Raw genomic sequence first — 26,901 nt, forward strand, 5'->3', positions numbered from 1 at the left:
TTATCTCATGCCAGACAAACAAAGGCAACTGACTTCTTACTTCGAAAAGATGACAACAAAGACCCAGTTACCTGCAAGAAAAATTCTGCAGGCTTTGGGCTTCATGGCATCCTGCATTCTGCTAATTCCATATGCAAGACTGCATATGAGGAAGCTGCAATGGTATCTAAAAAGTGTTTGGACGCAACATTGCCACAGCCTGGAAACATTAATTACCCTCATTCCCTGCCTGCAACAGGAGTTTCGATCGTGGGCACTGGCCTGTCACCACAACAAGGGACAGCCATTCACTTTACCCACAGCCAGGCAGACACTAACAGCAGATGCATAGGATTATGCCTGGGGGGCCTACATGGCAGGAAAATGTATTCAGGCCACATGGCCCGCAAGCCAAATGCATCTTCATATCAATCAAAAAGAGATGCTAGCTGTACAGAATGCCCTGACAGCCTTCAAGGACCTCATCCAGAACAACTGTTAATAAAGACAGACAATACTACAGTCATGTGGTACATAAACAAGCAAGGGGGCACACATTTCTACCCCCACTGCAGACAAGCTATGACTTTGTGGAACACAGCATTGATGTATCAAGTGCACCTGCAAGCACAATTCCTGCCAGGAAAGACAAGTACTCTGGCAGACGAACTAAGCAGAAACCTCATGGACCCTCACAAGTGGAAACTAGATCCACAAGTCTTCAGCATGATAACAAGGAAATGAGGATGCCCAGACATAGATCTATTTTCCTCCCTTCACAACTGCCAACTACAGAGATTCTGCACAAGGACTTATCACAAACAAGCATGGAAGGTGGATGCTCTATCATTCAGCGGGAAAACCCTTACAGTATATTCCTCCACTGCCTCTCCTCCCCAGGGTACTCCTAAAGGTCAGACAAGAGAAGCCAGAAATGATACTGATTGCCCCAGACTGGCCACGCCAGCACTGGTATCCAATCCTAAAGAGCTTGTCTCAAGGCCCAGCCTGGACGTTACCTCAAATTCCTCATCTACTGACCCAACAAAATAATCAGATCCTGCACAGCCAACTCAGAACCTTAAATCTGGCTGCATGGCGGATAATATAACCACTCAGAACACACCTCTCTCTAAAGCAGTTATGGATGTTATTTTGGAGGCCAGGAGGCCCAGCACCAGAAAATTTTATGCAGAAAAATGGAAGAGATTCTGTGCTTGGAACCAGGCACAAGGAACTGACACGCTTGTTCCAAATATTCCTCAGATTTTACAATACCTAACTGAGATGCTGGGCAAAGGTCTATCCTTCTCATCAATTAAGATCTATGCCTCTGCCATTTCAGCTCATTACAATACAGAAACACCTATTTTTTCACATTCACTGCTAAGGCAGTACCTCAGAGGGGCCAAAAACATAAGACCTCCAAGGAGAGCACCGATACCTGCATGGGACCTCAATTTTGTCTTGGAAAAGCTCACACTGCCTCCTTTTGAGCGAGCCAATACAGCCGAGATAAAATTCTTATCATGGAAAACAGCTCTGCTCCTAGCAATAACTTCAGCAAGAAGAGTGTCAAAGTTACAGGCATTAATGGCTGTGGAACCTTTTATTATTTTCCATCCGGACAGGGTTTCTCTAAGGACGAACCCAACATTTATGACTAAGGTAGTGTCCAGTGTGGCTCTTAATCAAACCATTTATTTGCCTACTTTTTATCCAAACCCACAGATTAAAGGGGAGAGACTTCTTCCTTCTTTGGACATACACAGACAGCTACGCTTCTACTTGGACAAAACTACAGCTTTCAGAAAGACTGAGCAACTTTTAGTGGCATATGCTGCAGGATCACAAGGAAAGGCCATCTCAAAGCAGACTATTTCAAAATGGATAGGCTACTGCATTCGTTTCTGCTATTCACAACATGGCAAATCAGTGCCTAAGGGCATTAGGCCACATTCATCCAGAGCAGCAGCCACTTCCACAGCCTTCCTCAGAGGAGTACCAACCAAGGATATTTTGGAGGCTGCAACTTGGACTTCAGTGCACACTTTTACAAAGCACTACCACTTACCTCTTTACTCTAAGTCCAGGGCAGGCTTTGCCACTGCAGTTCTGCAGGGCCTCATAGCCACTCCTAATTCTATTTAGGCCCAGCCACCCAACCTCAGCTTTGGGATTCAACCCAAGTGTAATGACTGCAACAGTGAAACACGATGAACATAGTACAGTTGTGTACCTACCATAAATGTAGATGTTCAAATGTATTCACTGTTGCATTCCAGGTTACCCACCCACCATCCCACTTTCATTGCTGGGACTTATCTGTACTTCTCTATTCTATACGACCTATGTGGTGTATTTGCTTGTAGATGAAGGTAATGTTTATGTTAGTGCATGCTTTTTTTATAAGCAGAATTTTTAGCCTATCCTTTTGGGGGCACCTGACATTTGGGGCAAGAAAAACTGAAGAAAATGGCGTCGGCTGCATTTTTTATACCCCCTATCGCACTGACGTCAGGGAAGAGGCAACAGCTACCGACACTGGACCAGGACTTTGGAATTCAGGCCAACTGTGGGGTAGCCTGCCAGCAGGATAACCCAAGTGTAATGACTGCAACAGTGAATACACTCGAGCATCTACATTTATGGTAGGTACACAACTGTACTTTAATCTATTTGTGTATGAGAAGTGAAAAAAGTAAGAATCTCCGACTGTTGTGTGTAATATTTTGAGCAGTCTAAGTACGCTCTAAGTAACTATAACCTCTTCTGAAGTGCCAGAGCTCAAAGTTAGTTACACTTAGTTGAAGCTTTGTCAGGATCCACCATTTACACATATGTGGTATGCAATTCCTTCCAGTCATAGAGAATTCACTAACTAAAAGATTCAGTAAAGAATATCTGGTATATACTTTTTCCAGAACTTATTTGGTCGGCTGCAGTATGCCTGACATGAGGAAAATGTCCTTGACTTTGCTTCTTTTGTACTCGGTTCTATACTCTAGATAAATGCCTCCTACTGTCAGCAGTCAGTGTGAGTTGTACCTTTGTTAAACATATGCTTTGAATAACATGACTGTAATTCTGACTTGATAATTAAGGTAATATCTTTTGTCATGTATTGGACTACTGTGCAGTATTTTAGCTTTTTCTGAAAAAGGTCCTTGTACTGCAGGGTCACTCTGTAAGTAAAAACCCCAGTATCTCCGCCACATATGTTTAAATCACTGCAGTGTTTGCACCCTTGCCCCTGAAAAATACATTGCCCTGTTCCTCTTTGCACTTTCCTCTGAATGAAGTGTCTGCATGTCTTCTGATCATATTTTGCTTTCTTAATGTGTTTTGCCCCTTTGTCCTTGTCTGCTTTTGAATTGAAAACACATTTCTGAAACTGCTTACACACTGGTGCATTCTTTAGTTTTGCTTGCCTCCTGTTTTTCATTGTGCACATTTTCAATTACTGTAGTCATGTTGATATACTTAGATTGCACACCCTGCAGTGTTTTTCCTCCCTTGAATGTAATCATCTGGCATGCTGTCCACACATTTCGGAGATGCTGGCTCCATGTCTGCAGGTTTTATTGCAGGTGGGCTGCACTAGGGCCCTTCTGTAGTGCAAGCAGAAACTGATGAAATGCTCAACACTCTCCATACTTAACACATGGCTGTGCTGTTCAGTAAGTTTTGTCTGTGTGACATACTTCAGAACTTCCAACTCCTAGTGCATATTCTACAGCATGCAGCTAAGAATCACTACCAAAATTGCGTAGCTAGGAGTAATATTTTATACTTTAAAGAATGAAAGTTAAGTTGCCTTAAGCCATTTAAGTACAAAATTGTCACATTGTGCATCGTTTTCAGCTCTGCCCATATTGCACACCTTTTTGTTATCTACAGGCACTTTGAACATGTTAAATGTGTCCTATGCGGCACTTACTGAATGCTAATCAGCTGAAATGGTCCAGATTCAATGAAGGGATGATCTAAAATTGAATGCTGAGGGACTTAAGAATTCAAAGCCCTTGTAACTCTGGTTAGAGCACGGGTCTTGCAAAGCACTGGTTACGAGCTTAAATCTCACCAAGACCTTTGCTTGTGCTTTAATGGTCATACATATAGGCTTATAAAGGCCCTGATGATCATGACCACAAAGATGCATGGTACTTTGTCATAGGAGCTTCCTCAATCATTTCATATGCTGTGGTAGCCAACTTTGCTAACAGAATGCAGGGAGTCAGTAAAATGTCCTATGCAGACTGCCTCAAGGCTGTATCTCTGTATTCTGTCTACTACAGGTTGTTGATGGGAGATCTGTGCCTGGCATACAAGGCATTGTCAGACCCCACTCTGATGTAGCTCCTGATTGTCTGCAAAACAATGAACACTAGAATTACCCCATTCTAAAGACTTAAACCTTGCCTGTGATATAACTAGGACTTGCTGGAGAGAAAAGTATGTATCCCAGAGACTACCCTTTCTGGAATTACGAGTATGCACAGGTTCATTACTTTGGCCGAAGGTTTAATTATATAATGCCATCAGAACAGCCAATGACCGGAGTTCATAAAAAGCACAAGGAAAAAGAAAAGGACAGGCATCCGAGGTCCAAAACCGATGGCGAGGCCTCCACTAGGCCAGTTGCCGGTTCGCCGGTTCTTAGTGAGGTGCTTTTGCAGCCCCTGACACCCGCTACCTCAGAGCCACAGGCTGCTTCCGACTCCCATGTGGTGACAACAAGGCCTCTGTATACTCAAGGTATTGGTATTTTGGAAACTATTCCCTCAGATGGGTCCGAAGCCGCTGAGCAGGCATCGGCTTCTAAGGGTGTTTTTAGACCTACACAGTTATATATCAAGCCAACCTCAGCTTCCAAGGCAAAGACTAAAACAGCCTTAAAGACAAAGAAACAAGTACAGCATTCTCCTGGACAGACTTCCATGCCTAAGAAACAGATGCTTAAAATGGCCGAAGACCTAATTACTTTGATCAGGGGTTCCCATCCCCCTCCTGATAAGAGCTAGGCAAGACACTGAATATGATTCTTCTGAGCAGGTTTCCATTTCATCTGACTCCTCTTCAGAACAGATATACTCTCTTCCTCCCTATGAGGATTCTGATGCTGAAGAATCTATCCCTTCAGCCTCTCCTCCTGAGGACTATTCTTTTGGGGAAACCCTGCATACCATGAGGGAGCATTTTCACTGGGAGAGCCAAGATTATTCAGAATCTAAGAAAAGGCTCAGAGATTTTCTTTTACTGCCTCAGCACAGACCTCTTGCTATTCCACCTGTACTAGACATTATAGATGATGTATTTTCAGAGTCCGGCCTGTCTCCTGACTCTTTACCCCCTGCACCCGTTAAGCCAGACAGGTACTACAGGGTTCCAGGTTCACATACATTTCTACATAAAAACCCTGCTGCTGACCCAGAAACTATATCTCAGGGTCACAAAGGGGTCAAGGCTTCTACTGCAAAAAACCCTATCTCCTTTGATAGGGATTCTAGAGCACTGGACAGATGGGGGAAAAAAGTTTACACCTCAACTACCTTGGCTGTAAGGGCTTTAAATTGTCAGTTTCATATGCTTAAATATCAGCAATGCCTAATGTCACTGCTAAAACAGAAAATGTTGACAAATTCTGAATGTTCTGAAAACAAGGAAATGCAGGATTTATTGCATGCAGCTGAACAAGTGGGAAAGCTTACTTTGCAGTGTGGTTTTGAGTCACTGGAGGCCTCTTGCAGGGCCGCTGTTACAGGCTCTGTCATTAGAAGGTATGCTTGGTTAAAGGAACAGAATCTGCCTGATCATGTTAAAGCAAAATTATTGGATGCTCCATTATAGCATGATACTTTGTTTGGTGTTAAGGCAGAAGAGGTGTTAAAGAAAATGGAGGATAAAGCGAATGGCTGACAAAGTTCGCAGATGACTGCAAACTGGGGGCCATAATCGAATCTCCAGCTGACACAAGCATCCTCCAAAAGGGTCTCACAGAGACGGATGCTTGGTGCCAGAGCCACGGCCTCAAGCTAAATGCTAAAAAGTGCATAGTCATCCCCTTTGGGAAAAACAAGGTGCCCACAAATTACCACATAGGTGGTAATCCATTAAGTACGGAAGAAGTAATTAGAGATTTGGGGACCAAGGTAGATAGTAATCTCTCCTTTGATAATCACGCTGCCAAAGTGGTTAGAAAGACATTCTATATAGCCCACCTTATCATGAAAGGGTTTGCATCTCGATCAAGAGAGGTCATTGTGCCCCTCTTCGCCACCATCAGGCCCATAATTGAATACAATGCCCCTTTTGGGATGTACCTTACCCGACACCTGCAGCAACTGGAGAGACCCCAAAAGTACCTCACCAAGAGGATCATGGGCTACAAACAGATGTCCTATGCAGCTCGACTCAAAGAAACTCCAGCTCTACTCAGTTGCTTACCGCCTACTCAGAGGCGATCTATGCCTGACGTACAAAGCCATGTCAAACCCAGAATTAATGGACATGCTCCACCTCAAAAAATCCAAGTCCCTTAGAGCTACATGCTCCAGGGACCTAAACCTCAGCACAAAAATAAATAGGACATGCTGGGGGGACAGATTAATTTCCCAGAGGCTCCCCTCACTCTGGAATACAATCCCAATTCATGTTTGACATAGCCCCTCGCTGACCCTCTTCAAGCGAAATCTGAACGCGTGGATGGGAAATCGCAAATTCACCCCTGGGATCTCTTCTGTGTCCCTGCTAGACAAAGGCACAGTAAACTAATCTTAAAGGGTACCTTCTGTGACCTACTTTGCAGAGGCACAGTAGGCTAATCTAATAGGGAGGCAGAAGCCAAATACACTCTGGCTAGGCTTATAAATGCCCTAGAGCAGATAGCCTAGTATCTACCTATGAACCTATGAAATCTATGCAGAGAGTAAAGGATTTTTTACAGGTTCAACCACCCAGATTTAGCAGGAACTGGCCTTCTAAGAATTGGTCCTTTCCAGTGTCAGACAGGCCACAAAGAGGCAGATACAGACACCCTAGAGGCAGATCTCAGCCCCAAGGCTCATACAGGCCTAAACAATGGGGTGCTTCTACCTCCAAAAGCGGAGAAGACAAATCACAGCCATATAGGAAACAGTACCAGTGACTTTCCACTGCCAATGCCAAGCACTTATCTTTTGGTAGCAACCTTAGGGGGAAAGCTAGCACTTTTTTCACAAAATTGGCACATGATCACCCAGGACAAATGGGTCTTGAATATAGTTTCTCAGGGCTACAGGTTCCACTTTCACACCCTTCCAAAGACAAAAGGTATGCCAGACCTGCCACACAATCAATGGGCAGAGGCACAAAAGCAAATTTCATTACTCGTGGACATGAGGGCTATTCAGCGAGTACCACAGCAAGAGCAGGGACAAGGATTTTACTCAAGACTTTTCTTGGTACCCAGAAAGGACAAAACCTGGAGACCAATACTGGACCTGTCTATTCTAAACACTTTTCTGGACGTTCCAAAATTCAAAATATTGACACTGCAGCAGCTTCTGCCCATGCAGGGCAAGAAGGCTTGGCTTGTAACTTTGGACCTCAAAGAGGCATACCTGCATGTCCCAATCAGACAATCTTGCAGAAGATACCTCAGATTCATAGCTGGCTCAATGCACTACCAATTCTCTGCACTGCCCTTTGGCTTATCTACTGCGCCCAGGGTCTTCACAAAATGCCTGGCACCAGTAATTGCATTTTGCAGACAGAGAGGAATTCAAATATATCCCTACTTGGACGACTGCCTTATTCAAGCAGAGAGCAAGGACATTCTACTGAAGCATCTGGTGTTTGTAAAAAGATTACTAATTTGCCTAGGGTACACAGTAAACAAAAAGAAATCAAAACTAGTACCCTCTCAAGAGATAATACTCCTGGGTGCAAGCTTAGATACAACTGCCCAGATGGCTTATCTCATGCCAGATAAACAAAGGCAACTGACTTCTTACTTCGAAAAGATGGCAACAAAGACCCAGTTACCTGCAAGAAAAATTCTGCAGGCTTTGGGCTTCATGGCATCCTGCATTCTGCTAATTCCATATGCAAGACTGCATATGAGGAAGCTACAATGGTATCTAAAAAGGTGTTTGGATGCAACATTGCCACAGCCTGGAAACATTAATTACCCTCATTCCCTGCCTGCAACAGGAGTTTCGATGGTGGGCACTGGCCTGTCACCACAACAAGGAACAGCCATTCACTTTACCCACAGCCAGGCAGACACTAACAACAGATGCATCAGATTATGCCTGGGGGGCCTACATGGCAGGAAAATGTATTCAGGGCGCATGGCCAGCAAGCCAAATGCATCTTCATATCAATCAAAAAGAGATGCTAGCTGTACAGAATGTACAGAATGCCCTGACAGCCTTCAAGGACCTACTCCATCCAGAACAACTGTTGATAAAGACAGACAATACTACAGTCAAGTGGTACATAAACAAGCAAGGGGGCACACATTTCTACCCCTTCTGCAGACAAGCCATGACTTTGTGGAACACAGCATTGACTTATCAAGTGCACCTGCAAGCACAATTCCTGCCAGGAAAGACAAATACTTTGGCAGACGAACTAAGCAGAAACCTCATGGACCCTCACAAGTGGAAACTAGATCCACAAGTCTTCAGCATGATAACAAGGAAATGAGGATGCCCAGACATAGATCTATTTGCCTCCCCTCACAACTGCCAACTACAGAGATTCTGCACAAGGACTTATCACAAACAAGCATGGAAGGGTGGATGCTCTATCATTCAGCGGGAAAACCCTTACAGTATATTCCTCCACTGCCTCTCCTCCCCAAGGTACTCCTAAAGGTCAGACAAGAGAAGCCAGAAATGATACTGATTGCCCCAGACTGGCCACGCCAGCACTGGTATCCAATCCTAAAGAGCTTGTCTCAAGGCCCAGCCTGGACATTACCTCAAATTCCTCATCTACTGACCCAACAAAACAATCAGATCCTGCACAGCCAACTCAGAACCTTAAATCTGGCTGCATGGCGGATAATATAACCACTCAGAACACACCTCTCTCTAAAGCAGATATGGATGTTATTTTGGAGCCAGGAGGCCCAGCACCGGAAAATTTTATGCAGAAAAATGGAAGAGATTCTGTGCTTGGAACCAGGCACAAGGAATTGACACGCTTGTTCCAAATATTCCTCAGATTTTACAATACCTAACTGAGATGCTGGACAAAGGTCTATCCTTCTCATCAATTAAGATCCATGCCTCTGCCATTTCAGCTCATTACAATACGGAAACACCTATTTTTTTCACATCCACTGCTAAGGCAGTACCTCAGAGGGGCCAAAAACATAAGACCTCCAAGGAGAGCACCGATACCTACATGGGACCTCAATTTTGTCTTGGAAAAGCTCACACTGCCTCCTTTTGAGACAGCCAATACAGCCGAGATAAAATTCTTATCATGGAAAACAGCTCTGCTCCTAGCAATAACTTCAGGAAGAAGAGTCTCAGATTTACAGGCATTAATGGCTGTGGAACCTTTTATTATTTTCCATCCGGACAGGGTTTCTCTAAGGACGAACCCAACATTTATGCCTAAGGTAGTGTCCAGTGTGGCTCTTAATCAAACCATTCATTTGCCTACTTTTTATCCAAACCCACAGAATAAAGGGGAGAGACTTCTTCATTCTTTGGACATACACAGACAGCTACGCTTCTACTTGGACAAAACTAAAGCTTTCAGAAAGACTGAGCAACTTTTAGTGGCATATGCTGCAGGATCACAAGGAAAGGCTTTCTCAAAGCAGACTATTTCAAAATGGATAGGCTACTGCATTTGATTATGCTATTCACAACATGGCAAATCAGTGCCTAAGGGCATTAGGCCACATTCATCCAGAGCAGCAGCCACTTCCGCAGCCTTCCTCAGAGGAGTACCAACCAAGGATATTTTGGAGGCTGCAACTTGGACTTCAGTGCACACTTTTACAAAGCACTACCACTTACCTCTTTACTCTAAATCCAGAGCAGGCTTTGCCACTGCAGTTCTGCAGGGCCTCATAGCCACTCCTAATTCTGTTTAGGCCCAGCCACCCAACCTCAGCTTTGGGATTCAACCCAAGTGTAATGACTGCAACAGTGAAACACGATGAACATAGTACAGTTGTGTACCTACCATAAATGTAGATGTTCGAGTGTATTCACTGTTGCATTCCAGGTTACCCACCCACCATCCCACTTTCATTGCTGGGACTTATCTGTACTTCTCTATTCTATACGACCTATGTGGTGTATTTGCTTGTAGATGAAGGTAATGTTTATGTTAGTGCATGCTTTTTTATAAGCAGAATTTTTAGCCTATCCTTTTGGGGGCACCTGCCATTTGGGGCAAGAAAAACTGAAGAAAATGGCGTCGGCTACATCTTTTATACCCCTATCGCTCTGACGTCAGGGAAGAGGCGACAGCTACCGACGCCGGACCAGGACTTTGGAATTCAGGCCGACTGCGGGGTAGCCTGCCAGCAGGATAACCCAAGTGTAATGACTGCAACAGTGAATACACTCGAACATCTACATTTATGGTAGGTACACAACTGTACTTTAATCTGTTTGTGTATGAGAAGTGAAAAAAGTAAGAATCTCCGACTCTGTTGTGTGTAATATTTTGAGCAGTCTAAGTACGCTCTAAGTAACTATAACCTCCTCTGAAGTGCCAGAGCTCAAAGTTAGTTACACTTAGTTGAGGCTTTGTCAGGATCCACCATTTACACATATGTGATATGCAATTCCTTCCAGTCGTAGAGAATTCACTAACTAAAAGATTCAGTAAAGAATATCTGGTATATACTTTTTCCAGAACTTATTTGGTCAGCTGCAGTATGCCTGACATGAGAAAAATGTCCTTGACATTGCTTCTTTTGTACTCTGTTCTATACTCTAGATAAATGCCTCCTACTGTCAGCAGTCAGTGCGAGTTGTACCTTTGTTAAACATATGCTCTGAATGCCATGACTGTAATTCTGACTTGATAATTAAGGTAATATCTTTTGTCATGTATTGGACTACTGTGCAGTATTTTAGCTTTTTCTGAAAAAGGTCCTTGTACTGCAGGGTCACTCTGTAAGTAAAAACCCCAGTATCTCCGCCACATAAGTTTATGCAAGAGCAGGGACAAGAATTTTACTCAAGACTTTTCTTGGTACCCAGAAAGGACAAAACCTGAGACCAATACTGGACATGTCTATTCTAAACACTTTTCTGGACGTTCCAGAATTCAAAATGTTGACACTGCAGCAGCTTCTGCCCATGCAGGGCAAGAAGGCTTGGCTTGTAACTTTGGACCTCAAAGAGGCATACCTGCATGTCCCAATCAGACAATCTTGCAGAAGATACCTCAGATTCATAGCTGGCTCAATGCACTACCAATTCTCTGCACTGCCCTTTGGCTTATCTACTGCGCCCAGGGTCTTCACAAAATGCCTGGCACCAGTAATTGCATTTTGCAGACAAAGAGGAATTCAAATATATCCCTACTTGGACGACTGCCTTATTCAAGCAGAGAGCAAGGACATTCTACTGAAGCATCTGGTGTTTGTAAAAAGATTACTAATTTGCCTAGGGTACACAGTAAATGAAAAGAAATCAAAACTAGTACCCTCTCAAGAGATAATACTCCTGGGTGCAAGCATAAATACAACTGCCCAGATGGCTTATCTCATGCCAGACAAACAAAGGCAACTGACTTCTTACTTCGAAAAGATGACAACAAAGACCCAGTTACCTGCAAGAAAAATTCTGCGGACTTTGGGCTTCATGGCATCCTGCATTCTGCTAATTCCATATGCAAGACTGCATATGAGGAAGCTACAATGGTATCTAAAAAGTGCTTGGACACAACATTGCCACAGCCTGGAAACATTAATTACCCTCATTCCCTGCCTGCAACAGGAGTTTCAATGGTGGGCACTGGCCTGTCACCACAACAAGGGACAGCCATTCACTTTACCCACAGCCAGGCAGACACTAACAACAGATGCATCGGATTATGCCTGGGGGGGGGCCTACATGGCAGGAAAATGTATTCAGGCCACATGGCCCGCAAGCCAAATGCATCTTCATATCAATCAAAAAGAGATGCTAGCTGTACAGAATGCCCTGACAGCCTTCAAGGACCTCATCCAGAACAACTGTTGATAAAGACAGACAATACTACAGTCATGTGGTACATAAACAAGCAAGGGGGCACACGTTTCTACCCCGACTGCAGACAAGCTATGACTTTGTGGAACACAGCATTGACGTATCAAGTGCACCAGCAAGCACAATTCCTGCCAGGAAAGACAAATACTCTGGCAGACGAACTAAGCAGAAACCTCATGGACCCTCACAAGTGGAAACTAGATCCACAAGTCTTCAGCATGATAACAAGGAAATGAGGATGCCCAGACATAGATCTATTTGCCTCCCTTCACAACTGCCAACTACAGAGATTCTGCACAAGGACTTATCACAAACAAGTATGGAAGGTGGATGCTCTATCATTCAGCGGGAAAACCCTTACAGTATATTCCTGCACTGCCTCTCCTCCCCAGGGTACTCCTAAAGGTCAGACAAGAGAAGCCAGAAATGATACTGATTGCCCCAGACTGGCCACGCCAGCACTGGTATCCAATCCTAAAGAGCTTGTCTCAAGGCCCAGCCTGGACGTTACCTCAAATTCCTCATCTACTGACCCAACAAAATAATCAGATCCTGCACAGCCAACTCAGAACCTTAAATCTGGCTGCATGGCGGATAATATAACCACTCAGAACACACCTCTCTCTAAAGCAGTTATGGATGTTATTTTGGAGGCCAGGAGGCCCAGCACCAGAAAATTTTATGCAGAAAAATGGAAGAGATTCTGTGCTTGGAACCAGGCACAAGGAACTGACATGCTTGTTCCAAATATTCCTCAGATTTTACAATACCTAACTGAGATGCTGGACAAAGGTCTATCCTTCTCATCAATTAAGATCTATGCCTCTGCCATTTCAGCTCATTACAATACGGAAACACCTATTTTTTCACATTCACTGCTAAGGCAGTACCTCAGAGGGGCCAAAAACATAAGACCTCCAAGGAGAGCACCGATACCTACATGGGACCTCAATTTTGTCTTGGAAAAGCTCACATTGCCTCCTTTTGAGCGAGCCAATACAGCCGAGATAAAATTCTTATCATGGAAAACAGCTCTGCTCCTAGCAATAACTTCAGCAAGAAGAGTGTCAGAGTTACAGGCATTAATGTCTGTGGAACCTTTTATTATTTTCCATCCGGACAGGGTTTCTCTAAGGACGAACCCAACATTTATGCCTAAGGGTATTGTCCAGTGTGGCTCTTAATCAAACCATTTATTTGCCTACTTTTTATCCAAACCCGCAGATTAAAAGGGAGAGACTTCTTCATTCTTTGGACATACACAGACAGCTACGCTTCTACTTGGACAAAACTAAAGCTTTCAGAAAGACTGAGCAACTTTTAGTGGCATATGCTGCAGAATCACAAGGAAAGGCCATCTCAAAGCAGACTATTTCAAAATGGATAGGCTACTGCATTCGTTTCTGCTATTCACAACATGGCAAATCAGTGCCTAAGGGCATTAGGCCACATTCATCAAGAGCAGCAGCCACTTCCGCAGCCTTCCTCAGAGGAGTACCAACCAAGGATATTTTGGAGGCTGCAACTTGGACTTCACTACACACTTTTACAAAGCACTACCACTTACCTCTTTACTCTAAATCCAGAGCAGGCTTTGCCACTGCAGTTCTGCAGGGCCTCATAGCCACTCCTAATTCTATTTAGGCCCAGCCACCCAACTTCAGCTTTGGGATTCAACCCAAGTGTAATGAATGCAACAGTGAAACACGATGAATATAGTACAGTTGTGTACCTACCATAAATGTAGATGTTCGAAGGTATTCACTGTTGCATTCCAGGTTACCCACCCACCATCCCACTTTCATTGCTGGGACTTATCTGTACTTCTCTATTCTATACGACCTATGTGGTGTATTTGCTTGTAGATGAAGGTAATGTTTATGTTAGTGCATGCTTTTTTTATAAGCAGAATTTTTAGCCTACCCTTTTGGGGGCACCTGACATTTGGGGCAAGAAAAACTGAAGAAAATGGCGTTGGCTGCATCTTTTATACCCCTATCGCACTGACGTCAGGGAAGAGGCGACAGCTACCGACACTGGACCTGGACTTTGGAATTCAGGCCAACTGCGGGGTAGCCTGCCAGCAGGATAACCCAAGTGTAATGACTGCAACAGTGAATACACTCGAACATCTACATTTATGGTAGGTACACAACTGTACTTTAATCTGTTTGTGTATGAGAAGTGAAAAAAGTAAGAATCTCCGACTCTGTTGTGTGTAATATTTTGAGCAGTCTAAGTAACTATAACCTCTTCTGAAGTGCCAGAGCTCAAAGTTAGTTACACTTAGTTGAAGCTTTGTCAGGATCCACCATTTACACATATGTGGTATGCAATTCCTTCCAGTCGTAGAGAATTCACTAACTAAAAGATTCAGTAAAGAATATCTGGTATATACTTTTTCCAGAACTTATTTGGTCGGCTGCAGTATGCCTGACATGAGGAAAATGTCCTTGACATTGCTTCTTTTGTACTCGGTTCTATACTCTAGATAAATGCCTCCTACTGTCAGCAGTCAGTGTGAGTTGTACCTTTGTTAAACATATGCTCTGAATGCCGTGACTGTAATTCTGACTTGATAATTAAGGTAATATCTTTTGTCATGTATTGGACTACTGTGCAGTATTTTAGCTTTTTCTGAAAAAGGTCCTTTTACTGCAGGGTCACTGTAAGTAAAAACCCCAGTATCTCCGCCACATATGTTTAAATCACTGCAGTGTTTGTACCCTTGCCCCTGAAAAGTACATTGCCCTGTTCCTCTCTGCACTTTCCTCTGAATGAAGTGTCTGCATGCCTTCTCATCTTATTTTGCTTTCTTAATGTGTTTTGCCCCTTTGTCCTTGTCTGCTTTTGAATTGAAAACACATTTCTGAAACTGCTTACACACTGGTGCATTCTTTAGTTTTGCTTGCCTCTTGTTTTTCATTGTGCACATTTTCAATTACTGTAGTCATGTTGATGTACTTAGATTGCACACCCTGCAGTGTTTTTACTCCCTTGAATGTAATCATCTGGCATGCTGTCCACACATTTCTGAGATGCTGGCTCCATGTCTGCAGGTTTTATTGCAGGTGGGCTACACTAGGGCCCTTCTGTAGTGCAAGCAGAAACTGATGAAATGCTGAATACTCTCCATCCTTAACACATGGCTGTGCTGTTCAGTAAGTTTTGTCTGTGTGACATAATTCAGAACTTCCAACTCCTAGTGCATATTCTACAGCATGCAGCTAAGAAGCACTACCAAAATTGCACAGCTAGGAGTAATATTTTATACCTTAAAGAATGAAAGTTAAGTTGCCTTAAGCCATTTAAGTACAAAATCGTCACATTGTGCATCGTTTTCAGCTCTGCCCATATTGCACACCTTTTTGTTATCTACAGGCAGTTTGAACATGTTAAATGTGTTCTATGCGGCACTTACTGAATGCTAATCAGCTGAAATGGTCCAGATTCTATGAAGGGACGATCTAAAATGGAATGCTGAGGGACTTAAGAGTTCAAAGCCCTTGTAACTCTGGTTAGAGCACGGGTCTTGCAAAGCACTGGTTATGAGCTTAAATCTCACCAAGACCTTTGCTTGTGCTTTAATGCTCATACATATAGGCATATAAAGGCCCTAATGATCATGACCACAAAGATGCATGGTACATTGTCATAGGAGCTTCCTCAATCATTTCATATGCTGTGGTAGCCAACTTTGCTAATAGAATGCAGGGAGTCAGTAGAATGTCCTATGCAGAATGCCTCAAGGCTGTATCTTTGTATTCTGTCTACTACAGGTTGTTGATGGGAGATCTGTGCCTGGCATACAAGGCATTGTCAGACCCCACTCTGATGTAGATCCTGATTGTCTGCAAAACAATGAACACTAGAATTACCCCATTCTAAAGACTTAAACCTTGCCTGTGATATAACTAGGACTTGCTGGAGAGACAAGTATGTATCCCAGAGACTACCCTTTCTCTGGAACAGTCTCCCAATCCATGTGAAGCAGAATTCCTCCCTAACCCAATTCAAATGTAACTTGCACAATTGCATGAAGAAGAGGAAATTCATCCCTGGTTTGGCACCTATATCTGTAATGGACACAGGCAACCTGTAAGTGGTTCATCTCCCAGGCCACCTGCTTGTACATGCTTCATCTCCCAAGACCTACTTACGCTTATCAAGGGAACCAGAACTTGTCAGAGATTTTTGATACATGGCTAGGTTTAAAAAAGGCCTTGTGGTCGTTAGCCTAGTAAACATCTATGAACCTATAATGCCATCATGTGACGAGTCCAGATTATCCTTTACTTAAACTCCGGTCGATTGGTGTGCAGGAGAAAGTCAAAGCTGTTTGGTCTAGATGATGCTTCTAAATAGCACTGCTGTATCTTCTGGGACATATGCTTTGTTGACTGTGTTCCACACTGCATGGCACAGGATTTTAATACTAACAGCCATCACATGTCAGATGTTACCACTACCTGTCCATTGAAAAAGGCACTTTGTTTTATACACAAGTCCATCACCACATTGGCTTCCGTCACATCATGTGAGTAGAGCATTAGTAACCAAGAGTACATTTAAACCCCTTCAGTTTTATTTCTATGCTAGCCTTTTTCTTGATCACTGTAATACCAGGGATAACATCAAGTCTTCTGATTTAAGCTGCTGACAGCTTTTTCTTGAATTTTGTTAATGTAGCAGAGTCTGTTGCTAATTCCTCTTGTTTCAAAACTGTTTTAAAGCCTGGGTGGTTATGCAGTGTAGGAGTTCTAGTGCCGACCCGTTCTGTCCATTTTCAAGAGTCCAATATGTCGCTAGCTATACCACCTTACTTCTGTATATAATCTTTTATTGCTACATACTTGAAGTGTTTGAAGTACAATATCCAGATTGCTGTCGATGCTCAAGTCCACCTAATTTGTTTAACACCACATCACCTCAGACAGGTGATACTATAACAAAACTGCTTTAGAATAAGAGTGATGGTCAGTTGCAAAACTTCCATACCTAACAGTAGCATGAAACGGTGGTAGTAACATTTCATTAAGGGCATCAAGCAGTTCTTTCAGTTGCATAGGATTTGCAGTTTGTCTTTAGATGCTAATCTACGGTATAATGGATAGATTCTGCACATCACATTATATCTGTGCAACATTAATAGTTTCCAGCATATCTTGTCTGAAAAAATTGTTCCAGTCATAGAACAGCATCCACAGTCATGATTTTCATAGAATCGTAGGATACTACTAGGCTATCGACCCAGAGGTAATTTTAAGCCCAGCCGTTTCAACTCACTGTAATACCAAGATTGCATTTAGTGATGACTGCCCATATCCAAGAGGGTTGTGGGTGCTGACCCCGGTAAGCATTTACGTTGCCCCATCCACTCATCCAGGTTCCTCTTTAACAGCGTCATAGAGGCGCTCTGTTTCACATGAATTGGTAACCTGTTCCAAAGATAGGGTCATCGTTGGGAGATAAATCTGTCCCTCCAGCATGCTCTGTTTAAGTCAAAGGCCATATTTAAGTCCCTGGAACAGGTAGCTGTAGACCCATTTGATTTATGGATATGCAGTAAGTTCGTTAGGTTTGGGTCTGTGGTTGTGCTCTGTAGGCCAGGCATAAGTCTCCCCTAAGAAGTCTATATGATACTGACAGGGACGTTAGTCGGTCCATGTAAGGCACATGCTGTGGAGGTTCCTTGATCTTCTTTGTTAGAAACCTCTGAGGTCTCTAAATGCTGTAGATGCTTAGTACGGTACATATCTAATGGGGCTTTATACTCAATTATGGCCCAGATAAGTGCCGAGTATAGGGGGGGTTATAACTTCTTTTACTCTTGAGATGATGCCTTTACTAATCAAGTGAGCTCCGTGGAAAGCTTTCCATACAATGGTAGACACATGGTAGTTGAAGTTAAAGTCACGGTCAACCTGTGATTACAGGTCCCTTACCACTTCTTGGGTACTTAGGGTATTGTTATTGATTTGATAGTGTGAAGGGGTGTGGTACCAAAGGGAATGATGATGCATTTCTTGGCATTCTGTTTGAGACCATGATTAATACACCAGTAGTTGGTCTTTGTGAGACCATCCTGGAATATACTGACATCATTTGGTGATTCAATGATTGCACCTAGTTTGCAGTTGTCTGCAAACTTGGTCAGCCACAACCCTTTAGTTTTGACCTGAACTTTTAGGAAGTGTATACCAAACAGTAGGGGGCCCAGCAGTGACCCCTGTGGCACCCTGCTGGTAACAATTCTGCTGGTTGATGTGGAGTCACCCACTTTGATAATGTGTGTCTGGTTTGTGAGCCATTTGGCAACCCAAATTACAATAAAGGGGTTTACATTCAGTTTGCTAAGTTTATCGGTAATGCCTGAATATGGGATTGTGTCAAAAGCCTTTGCCAAGTTTAGGTATTCTGTGTGCACAGATTTGCCCTCATCAATGGCTTTGGTCACACTTTCAAAGAAATCCACCAGATTTAATAGGCAAGATCTGCCCTTTACGAATTGGGTAGGGTTCAGGGTTTGGAGGTCACCTATGTATTTGTTTGAGGCCCATAATGATGCATTCCATGGCCTTACAGATGAGGCTGGTCAGGCTTATGGGTCTGTAATTCCCAGTGCCTGTTGTTAGGTCACCTTTGTGGAGGGGAATAACTCTAGCTGTTCTCCATTCCGCAGGAGCAGACCATGTTTGAAAAGGGTACTTAGTGGTGATGCTAGTTCATCTTCTAGCCTGTTTAGAAGACAGCCTGGGATGTCATCTGGTCCCATAGAGGCCATGTTCTTTGAGCTTTGAGGACCTGCTCTTCAAATATATAAGGTGGGTGGGGGAATTTGGGAGAGGGGATAAGGGAGTGCAATTTTCAAACCTCTCCTCTAGCAGGTTCGCTATATTAATGAGATCAGAGTGTGTGTGATGATAATGGGCACCAGTTCTGCACATGCTTGGGTCTTACCCTTTTGGTTACATACATAGATTTAAAAGGCCTTATGGTCATCTTTGGCAGTACTTGCTAGGGTTCTCGCAAAGGAGCTCTTGGACAATTTGACAAGTTGTCTTATCTGTCTGTTAAGGTTGAGGAGGCTGCTTTTCCATTGTTGGGTCCTTGTCTTTGTATTAGACCGCAGGTTTTTGCATTTATTGTAGAGTTTGCTGATGCTGGAAGTCCACTATGGCAGCTTGATTTTACTTGGGGCTCTGGCTTTAATTCTGTTTGGTACAGCCAAGTTTATACACTTATGCAAGTGATTGTCCAGGGCTTTAGTGTAAGTTTTGGTGTAGTTAACCACTTTCAGCTTGGGGTGGGACATGGAATGCATTTATACCTTCACCTAGGAGGGCATAGTTTGCCTTGGTGAAGTTTTAGTCTGATTTCACCCTTTGTGAGTTCTGGTGTTAGTATCAGTGCGAAGGTGCCTGATTTTGTGGTCGGTTTTAACTAATGAGGGTCCAACAGTTACGGAAGTGCACCTGTTTGACATGTTGGTGAGGACCAGATCTAGAATGTTTGTTCCGCTTGTTGGGGTATGGAAATTTTGCTCCAAGGCATTTGAATTTACAAAGTCAAGGAACTTTTGTGCTAACAAGTTTGGGCTAGAGTAGGTTTCTCAGTTGATGGTGGGATAATTGAAATCACCCATAACCAGTGTGCTCAGTAAAGTTTAGATTGTCATTCAGTTTGGTTAAGTAGGCTTTGTGGGTGTCATGATCCATGGAAGGGGATCTATAACTGGCTAGGACTTGAACTGGGATCTTACCACCATATCCTGGACCTGGAGCAACTCCATGGAGTTGTCTAGTCTAACCAGACATGAGGTGAATTTATCTTTAATATAGAATGAAACACTGCCTCCTTTGGTTTTCACATGTTCCTTTTGCGGTCTACAAGTGTGGAAGGAATTGTAGCCTTGCAGGGGGTGGAGTACTCTCCAAGATCTTAAACCAGGTTTCTGTGACTGCACAGACATCTACATCTTCTAGAGATAGACATGCTTCCAGGGAGTGCACTTTTTGGTTTAATCTCCTAGCAACATGAGCCTTATTTTGCTCTGATTGGTTAATTACACATTGGTAATGCTGTTTTTAAGACTTTCCCTAAAAAGTCACTATGGGCGAGGCAAGAGGCTTTGCCAGCAGCAGAAGACCTAGAGGTGCCAGGTGCAAACCGTCTCTGGCAAAGCAGCAACATTTGTCAACCATAGCTTCCCAGGAAGACAGGAATTGGATCCCCTTTAAATGACACCAAAAACTAAACCAATTATTATCAGTCATTTTTTGTTTATATTATGTCATCAGTCTAGGTGAGGGTAGTATGCTGTTCAAGGCTAGGGGCATAGCTGCCTGGGACACATACTCAAAGAGCTCGGCAATGTCTCTCTTCATGTAGTCCAGTGAGGTACGTCTTGGGTCATTTACACCAACATGAACTATGACAAAGTCATAATATACTTGTTGCTGAGGCCTGAGTGCATGCGTGATTTGGTGAATCCTGGCACCAGACAGGCAGCTGACCATGACTTTTGCCTTGTCCAACTTTGTGAGTAAATATCCGTGGGTCTCACTATTGAGTCTCCAATGACAAGAAAAGTTGTTTTTCCTGAGTGTTATGCCTTATGGGCTTGGTGGGTGAGATACTGGTGTTGCTATGTGTCATGGGTGCTGTGGAGACTGTGGTAGCTGTAACAGACTTGTGTTTTGGAGGTCTTTTCTTTACCTCTTTTCTGTGCTGTTAGTACTTTCACATTTCTGGGTTTTCCAGTTGCATGGTTACCATGGCAACTAACTTGACTGCCATTTGTTGTAGAAGAGAGGGGGAGTAATCATGGTATCTGTCCTTAGAAGGCTGCAGGAGCTTAAGTTGCATCATTCCCTTCTTCCATTGTTTTACTATCAAGTATTTCTACCCTGTTTTGAAATAATTGTTCTTTCTACACGGTATGGAAACTTAGACCAACATGGTCAGTTAGGTCTGTTTTCATTTAGTATGTCACTGAGTGAACCGAACAAGCATGGCTATTTATTGCCATGATCCAGTCCAAAAGAGCAAGGGTCAATGCAATACATTTGCATCATGTTTTTTTAGACATGGAAGGAATTAAGATTACCCATTTAACACCCACATAGAGATAGAGAAAGCATGGGCTCCATGAAGAGAGAGAGCAATGGTCAGAATTGAACCCTAGACTCAAGACCCATGAGGCACAGATATGAACCACTGAACATTCATGCTGCCTGGTTAGCTAACTGATTCAAAGACAAGTGAGGAGAACTTGTTCAGAAAAGAAAAGGGGCTCATTAATGTCCAAACATGGAGAACTGACTAAGGCTGATCTGTACCTTGAATGTATGATACTTTGAATTAACAAACCAGGAGTCTTCATTGGAAGCATCACAAGTGGTTCAGCAGTTTAAGTAGTAAAAAAATTAATGTAGAAGCCTTAGGTGCCAGTAGCATAGATATATTTTTTTTAACCCAGACTGGTCAGTTTTATTTTTGATACTGTTAAGATCTATGATGCTAGTTAGCTTTGTAGAATACAGATATATGCAGATTTTTTTATCTAACAGTACTTTGGACATAATACAATATTATGTTCCAGAAGTTTACGCCTAAGAAGTTCTGCTGATCCAAGCTATGAGACTTCAATTAGAATATTTTCACATGCTGATACATAATCCCATAGCCCACGTACTGATTTAGAGTTATAAGAATTTTTTCTTCAGTGTGTTTGCTAAGGTCTCATTTCCATGAGTTTCAGACACTTATTTCTGGAACTGAAGACGTGCAGAGCTGTACTGGGAATGTAGTAGTTCCCAAGGCTGTTTTGTAAGCAAATGTCCCTAAGAGACAATAAGTGTGTTGGCTTGTGACTATTTCATTTGGATGTGTGTGTTCTTATCTGCCTTCAGGTGTGGAACAGTATACCATTCTGCATGAGCGATGGAAGGATTATTTACTGTAAATGAGTTCTTATTCAGCTTCTTTTAGTGACAGTAGTGAATATCGTCATCACTGTGCTTAACTGCATTGCAATGAATAGTTTTACTGTTCCCTGTGTGACTGAAGTTGAACTTCCCACACTGGTGCTGATGGGTCTCTCAGTGCTGACATTTGCATGAAGAAGCAGGTAAAACAGGGAGACTTGAGAGTGCAAAGAAACAGTTGTTGCTGAATAAAAACTCAAAAGAGAACAAAACATAATTTTTAAAATGAACATTTTTTTGCTGCATGTAAAAATACTGGCTTTTTGAAAATAAATAATGCAAATGCGTTTTTGTGTTATATTAGACTTGTAATAGTTTTATTTCTGTGCTTATTTTTCTTTAGAAGACCAAGTTTTTGTTGGTCCTCCTGTGCGGGATGACAGATCTGCACTTTACTCAGGGGTGAACAAGAAGCAGTTTGTCCATGATAGCTCATCTCCAAGGCAGCAAGAGGAGGACTCTGACTCCTTGTCAATGTCACGGTCATCCAGCAGTCTGGAAACATCTAGTGGGAAAAAACTTGTGAAGACCCCTAGTAAGTCTGAGAGCAAGGGCCTTATCAAGTCAGCAAAGAAGGCAGGGACCTTCTTTTCTTACCCAGATGAAGAGAGAGTACAAAAGGTGTCTCGCTCCCTGACAGAAGCTGAGATGAGAAAGGGACTGAATCCTCTGACTCATGGGGTAAGTAATGAAAGCATTTGCTTATATGACAGTGGCAGGCACAAACATCACATTTTAGTGTCTTTGGAAGACATTCAAAATGTGAGGAAACAGCTCCGACTGAAAAAAATTGATACTAATTACTCATGTCCCAGAAATTTTCTTTATCAGCGCCCAGCCAGAAAAGGAATATCTGTCACTACCTGTGACCTTCATTTGGCTCAAGAAAAGACCAAGGGGGGAAGTTGTGGCTTTCCAAACAGAAGGCTACGAGGGAGAACAGCTGTGAGTGAGTTCAATATTACATATGTGGTTGAAAGGAGCCTCTATGGCCATCTGAATTTGTCCCATCTGATGCGCCCAATGACTGATCGTACACTGAGCAAAGCTGATAAGCAGGATCTGCGTCGTTGCCTTCTGGAAGAGGAAGAGGAATCGGAGAAGAAGTGGGCTGCTTCAGTAGATCGCTGCACTAAAAGAGTGCTATTGAGAATTCACCAGAAGTCTGTGAGTTAATGGTTGTCACCTGTCACATCTTCCATTTCCTAAAGGTTGCAGCAACTCATGGCCGACCTTCAGCAGTGACAGTCACAGCAGCTACAGAATGTTTATCTTCTTTAGCATGATATCTTGGCTGCATCAATCCAGTAAAACAAAGCATAAACACAAATTCCCATAAAAAGCCACCTGCAAGATACTGGGCCATGGGGTTTATCGTGCTGTGACACTGTTGTAAGACAGTCTGGCTGTTAACAACTAAACAAACAAACAATAAGTTTTAAAGCATTTTAGCCATTTTTTTGAAAGTGATTTATTTAGTGCTGAAGCCTTTAGGAAATGGCAATACCTTCATATTCCATGGAAATGGTTATTGTGTTTGGAACAAACATTACTTCATGTATTTTGTTTTGTTTTCTAATGAAGAATCATGCATGGACTTTTTTACTTTTGATACCACACTGAATGAGTTCCATCTTGAAGCTGGTACATTCATTAAAACTGCATGGCCTTTCCATTGAATAGTTTCACAGACTTTGGTTTTGTTGACACCATTTGCGATTCTGATGTGCATCAGAGCTAAGGCTGTCACTGTGCACTTACAGTTGGGCAAGTTTCTTGGTTTCTATTTTAAGTTCAAATGCTTACATAACATGAGCGTATGAGTATGGGGCCAGGGATACTGACAGTGTACTGTGGTTAGAATATTGAGAAACAATTAAACAAGATAGTATACAACAAATATAGAATTGTTTGAATATAAATTCAAAAATAAGTTTCCATAGCCAAACAGGGTAATAAGCTAGAAATCATAACTATAAAGGAGGCTTTTATGAGCAGTGCTTTACAAATCTTTTGGTTTCTGGCTGTAAGATTCTAGCCATTTGGATCACAAAAGGGTGCACTTTGAAAGGCTCGTGTTATGAAGCTTTATTCTCAGAATACCATGCACCAGAACCTGATCAGCAAAACACTCCAATGCACTTTTAAAGATTTTTATACAGGGAGACAAAAGTCTTTCTTCAGGTCCCCCATACCACCAGTAGTTTTGAAGTCTAACTCCCAAGATTGAAAATTATGTGTCTCTTGCTTCAGTAAACTAAAAATTTACCTAAGGAAAGATTGTTTGAGAGAGTTACTAGTCTTCTATGATGTTTCTAGAATTCTGTAGTACAAAAGAAACCAGACTGAGCTTCGGGGTCTTGAAATCATGTTTTTAAGTTAAAATAAGTTTTTGCGCAGCTCAGTATTGTTGCATTCTCAGTTTAAATGTGTTAATTTATGTTTTGATTAATTAAATTATTTAAATGGTTATACCCAGCCATATATAGGCACTTAAGTGTCTTCCAGATCAGATGTGCTTCTGTTAGAGGAGGGTAAGGGGAAATTGAAAACTGAAGAGAAGATATTAAACTGTAATGAGTTAAATAGAATATTGTGTGCGTGCGTGGACATATGGGTAACTGGTACATGATAAATAAAACCGCTTGTACCGTGCCTTCACCACTCATCACAATATACGTTCCCTAGACTTACAGTACAGGCAGAGTCCACATATTGCATTTATACATTTTTTTTCTATTTTTGTTTCCTAGTTATCTTTGGTGGAATGTAATAACTGCCTAACTTGTTTATTAAATAGGTTGCATATCTGTTTTGTGAATGTGTTATTTCATTGGGTGGTTTTCTATACTGCTTCTGAGGTAAACTGTAATTGTTTTAATAGTATCAGTTAATTTTGTGTTTTAAGTAATGCAGCAGGATTTATGTTTAGATATGTTCATTTTAGTTTGGCTGTGTTTTCTGTTACTCTTATTTAGTGCAAAATTTTAGATGTGCGTCCATTCTGCCAATTGGATGGTTACAGTTGTGACTTTTTAACGTGTGTCTGTGCATATGCGTAAATATATCTATCTATCTATATATATATATATATATATGTGTGTGTGTGTGTGTGTATGTGTATATATATATATATATATATATATATATGTGTGTGTGTGTAAATATAGATATATATATATATATATATATTTTTTTTTTTACTTTAGATTTTGTTCATTCTGCTTTTGTTTGTATCAGCTGACTCATAACTGTGTTTGAGTTTTGGGGTGATAATGTGCATTTTTCAGTGTGTAGAGTACACTGTTCTTTTCTGTGCTGGTATAAATGGAACATGTTGATCAGTTACATGAGTACACTTAAATTGTTAGTGGTGTGCAGAGTGTGGTGATAAATGCTTAATGGCATTCATAGAGTGTACAAGTCTTTTAGTCCTCTTTTATCAGTGCTGCTGTTACCACTAATGTGTAATACAGTTGTGTACGTGTGCAAAACAAACACCATTTTACGAAAGTGCTTGAGGAATAAGTGATGGTAATGCTTGCGTCTGCTGCTCTGTTAGAATAATTGTGCTGCACATAAGTTTGCTGGCACACCAGTTGCTGTGACTGTTGTCTGTCTTGCTGTAGTTCTTGACATCTTTTGGCCTGGCCCAGTAGTTCAAATTTGTTGAGGATTCCTTTTTCTATAAAGACATATTGTGAACCTGGCCTGTCTCCATTGCCTTTAAATGTGTAAATGTCAGTTTCATTAACAAAGTCTAGAGTAGCTTGTTTTGTTTGTCTCTGTATCTCTCTCTCTCTTTGTCTAGTGTGTTGGATATACATTTTGCTTCCTTTGGCTGTTCTCCTTGTGGTTAAAAGTTGCAGGGTGTAGTAACAATCTCTCGTATGGGTAAAGCTGAAGTGCTAGCTTTTCATGGGACTGATTGGATGTATATTTGGTTACCTGTAATTCACTTGGCTGGACAAGGGAATTTGGTGGTTATTTGTATTCGTTTTTGTACCTGATAATTCACTAGCAGAGCTAAGGTCTGCCATCCTACAAGTAAATGTGCTTTGATATGCAATCGCAATGTAAGAGGAGGAAAACTAGAAGGCAAAAAAGATGGAAATATAAGAGACATTGTTAATGGCAGATGTATGTCAGGACTCAGGAGCTGTATTGTATGCATAACCACTGTGGCAGTGTGAAGCCCAGCTTTCCACACAGATACTATTTGAGACATTTTCACTTACCTCATCTCTACTAACTGCATAGTTGCAATAACATTGGAGGGAGGGAAAAACACCTGCAAAGTGTCAAGCATGTGTCATACAAATATAATTATACACTAGAGTCACTGCAGTACAAAGCATTTTGGGAGCTGATGCTTTGAGGAGTTTGCTTCAAGTGTTCCTTTTTGGAAGATCTATATTCGAACATATGTAAACTCCCATTGTGTAGTATACATTGTGCACGACACATACACAAAATTAATTATTTACAACAAAGTGGGCACACTAACATGTGATAAAAAATTTAAGGCTCAAGCTAAGCAGGTAACACGATGTAGACTTGGACTTTGTATGAAAATGTATATATTCTTATACAATGCAGTGGTGAGGCCCCACTAGGAATGCATTTCCTCTGTTCTGGAATATTTATTTATTTATTTGACATTTGTTGACCAGGATAGTCCGACTGGGACAGAGCCCTTTTTCAGTGGAGGCCCGGGG

The 26,901-nt window shown here is 42.1% G+C and overlaps 1 protein-coding gene across 7 annotated transcripts in view; it reads left to right on the forward strand.

Annotated features, from left to right (window-relative positions):
• SASH1 (SAM and SH3 domain containing 1) overlaps window positions 1-26,901 on the forward strand; it is a 1,700,050-nt gene that overhangs the window by 1,441,216 nt on the left and 231,933 nt on the right. For 6 of the 7 annotated variants that reach the window (XM_044068900.1, XM_044068881.1, XM_044068872.1 and 3 more), the window contains one exon: window positions 22,527-23,350. In XM_044068900.1, the coding sequence (XP_043924835.1) occupies window positions 22,527-23,350 (824 nt within the window). The remainder of the gene's footprint in view (window positions 1-22,526; window positions 23,351-26,901) is intronic. The other variant, XM_044068908.1, reaches the window with a different exon arrangement.

Source organism: Protopterus annectens, chromosome 1.part0 (genome assembly GCF_019279795.1).
Source record: "Protopterus annectens isolate FY-2018-M chromosome 1.part0, PAN1.0, whole genome shotgun sequence".
NCBI classification, from domain to species: Eukaryota; Metazoa; Chordata; order Ceratodontiformes; family Protopteridae; genus Protopterus; species Protopterus annectens.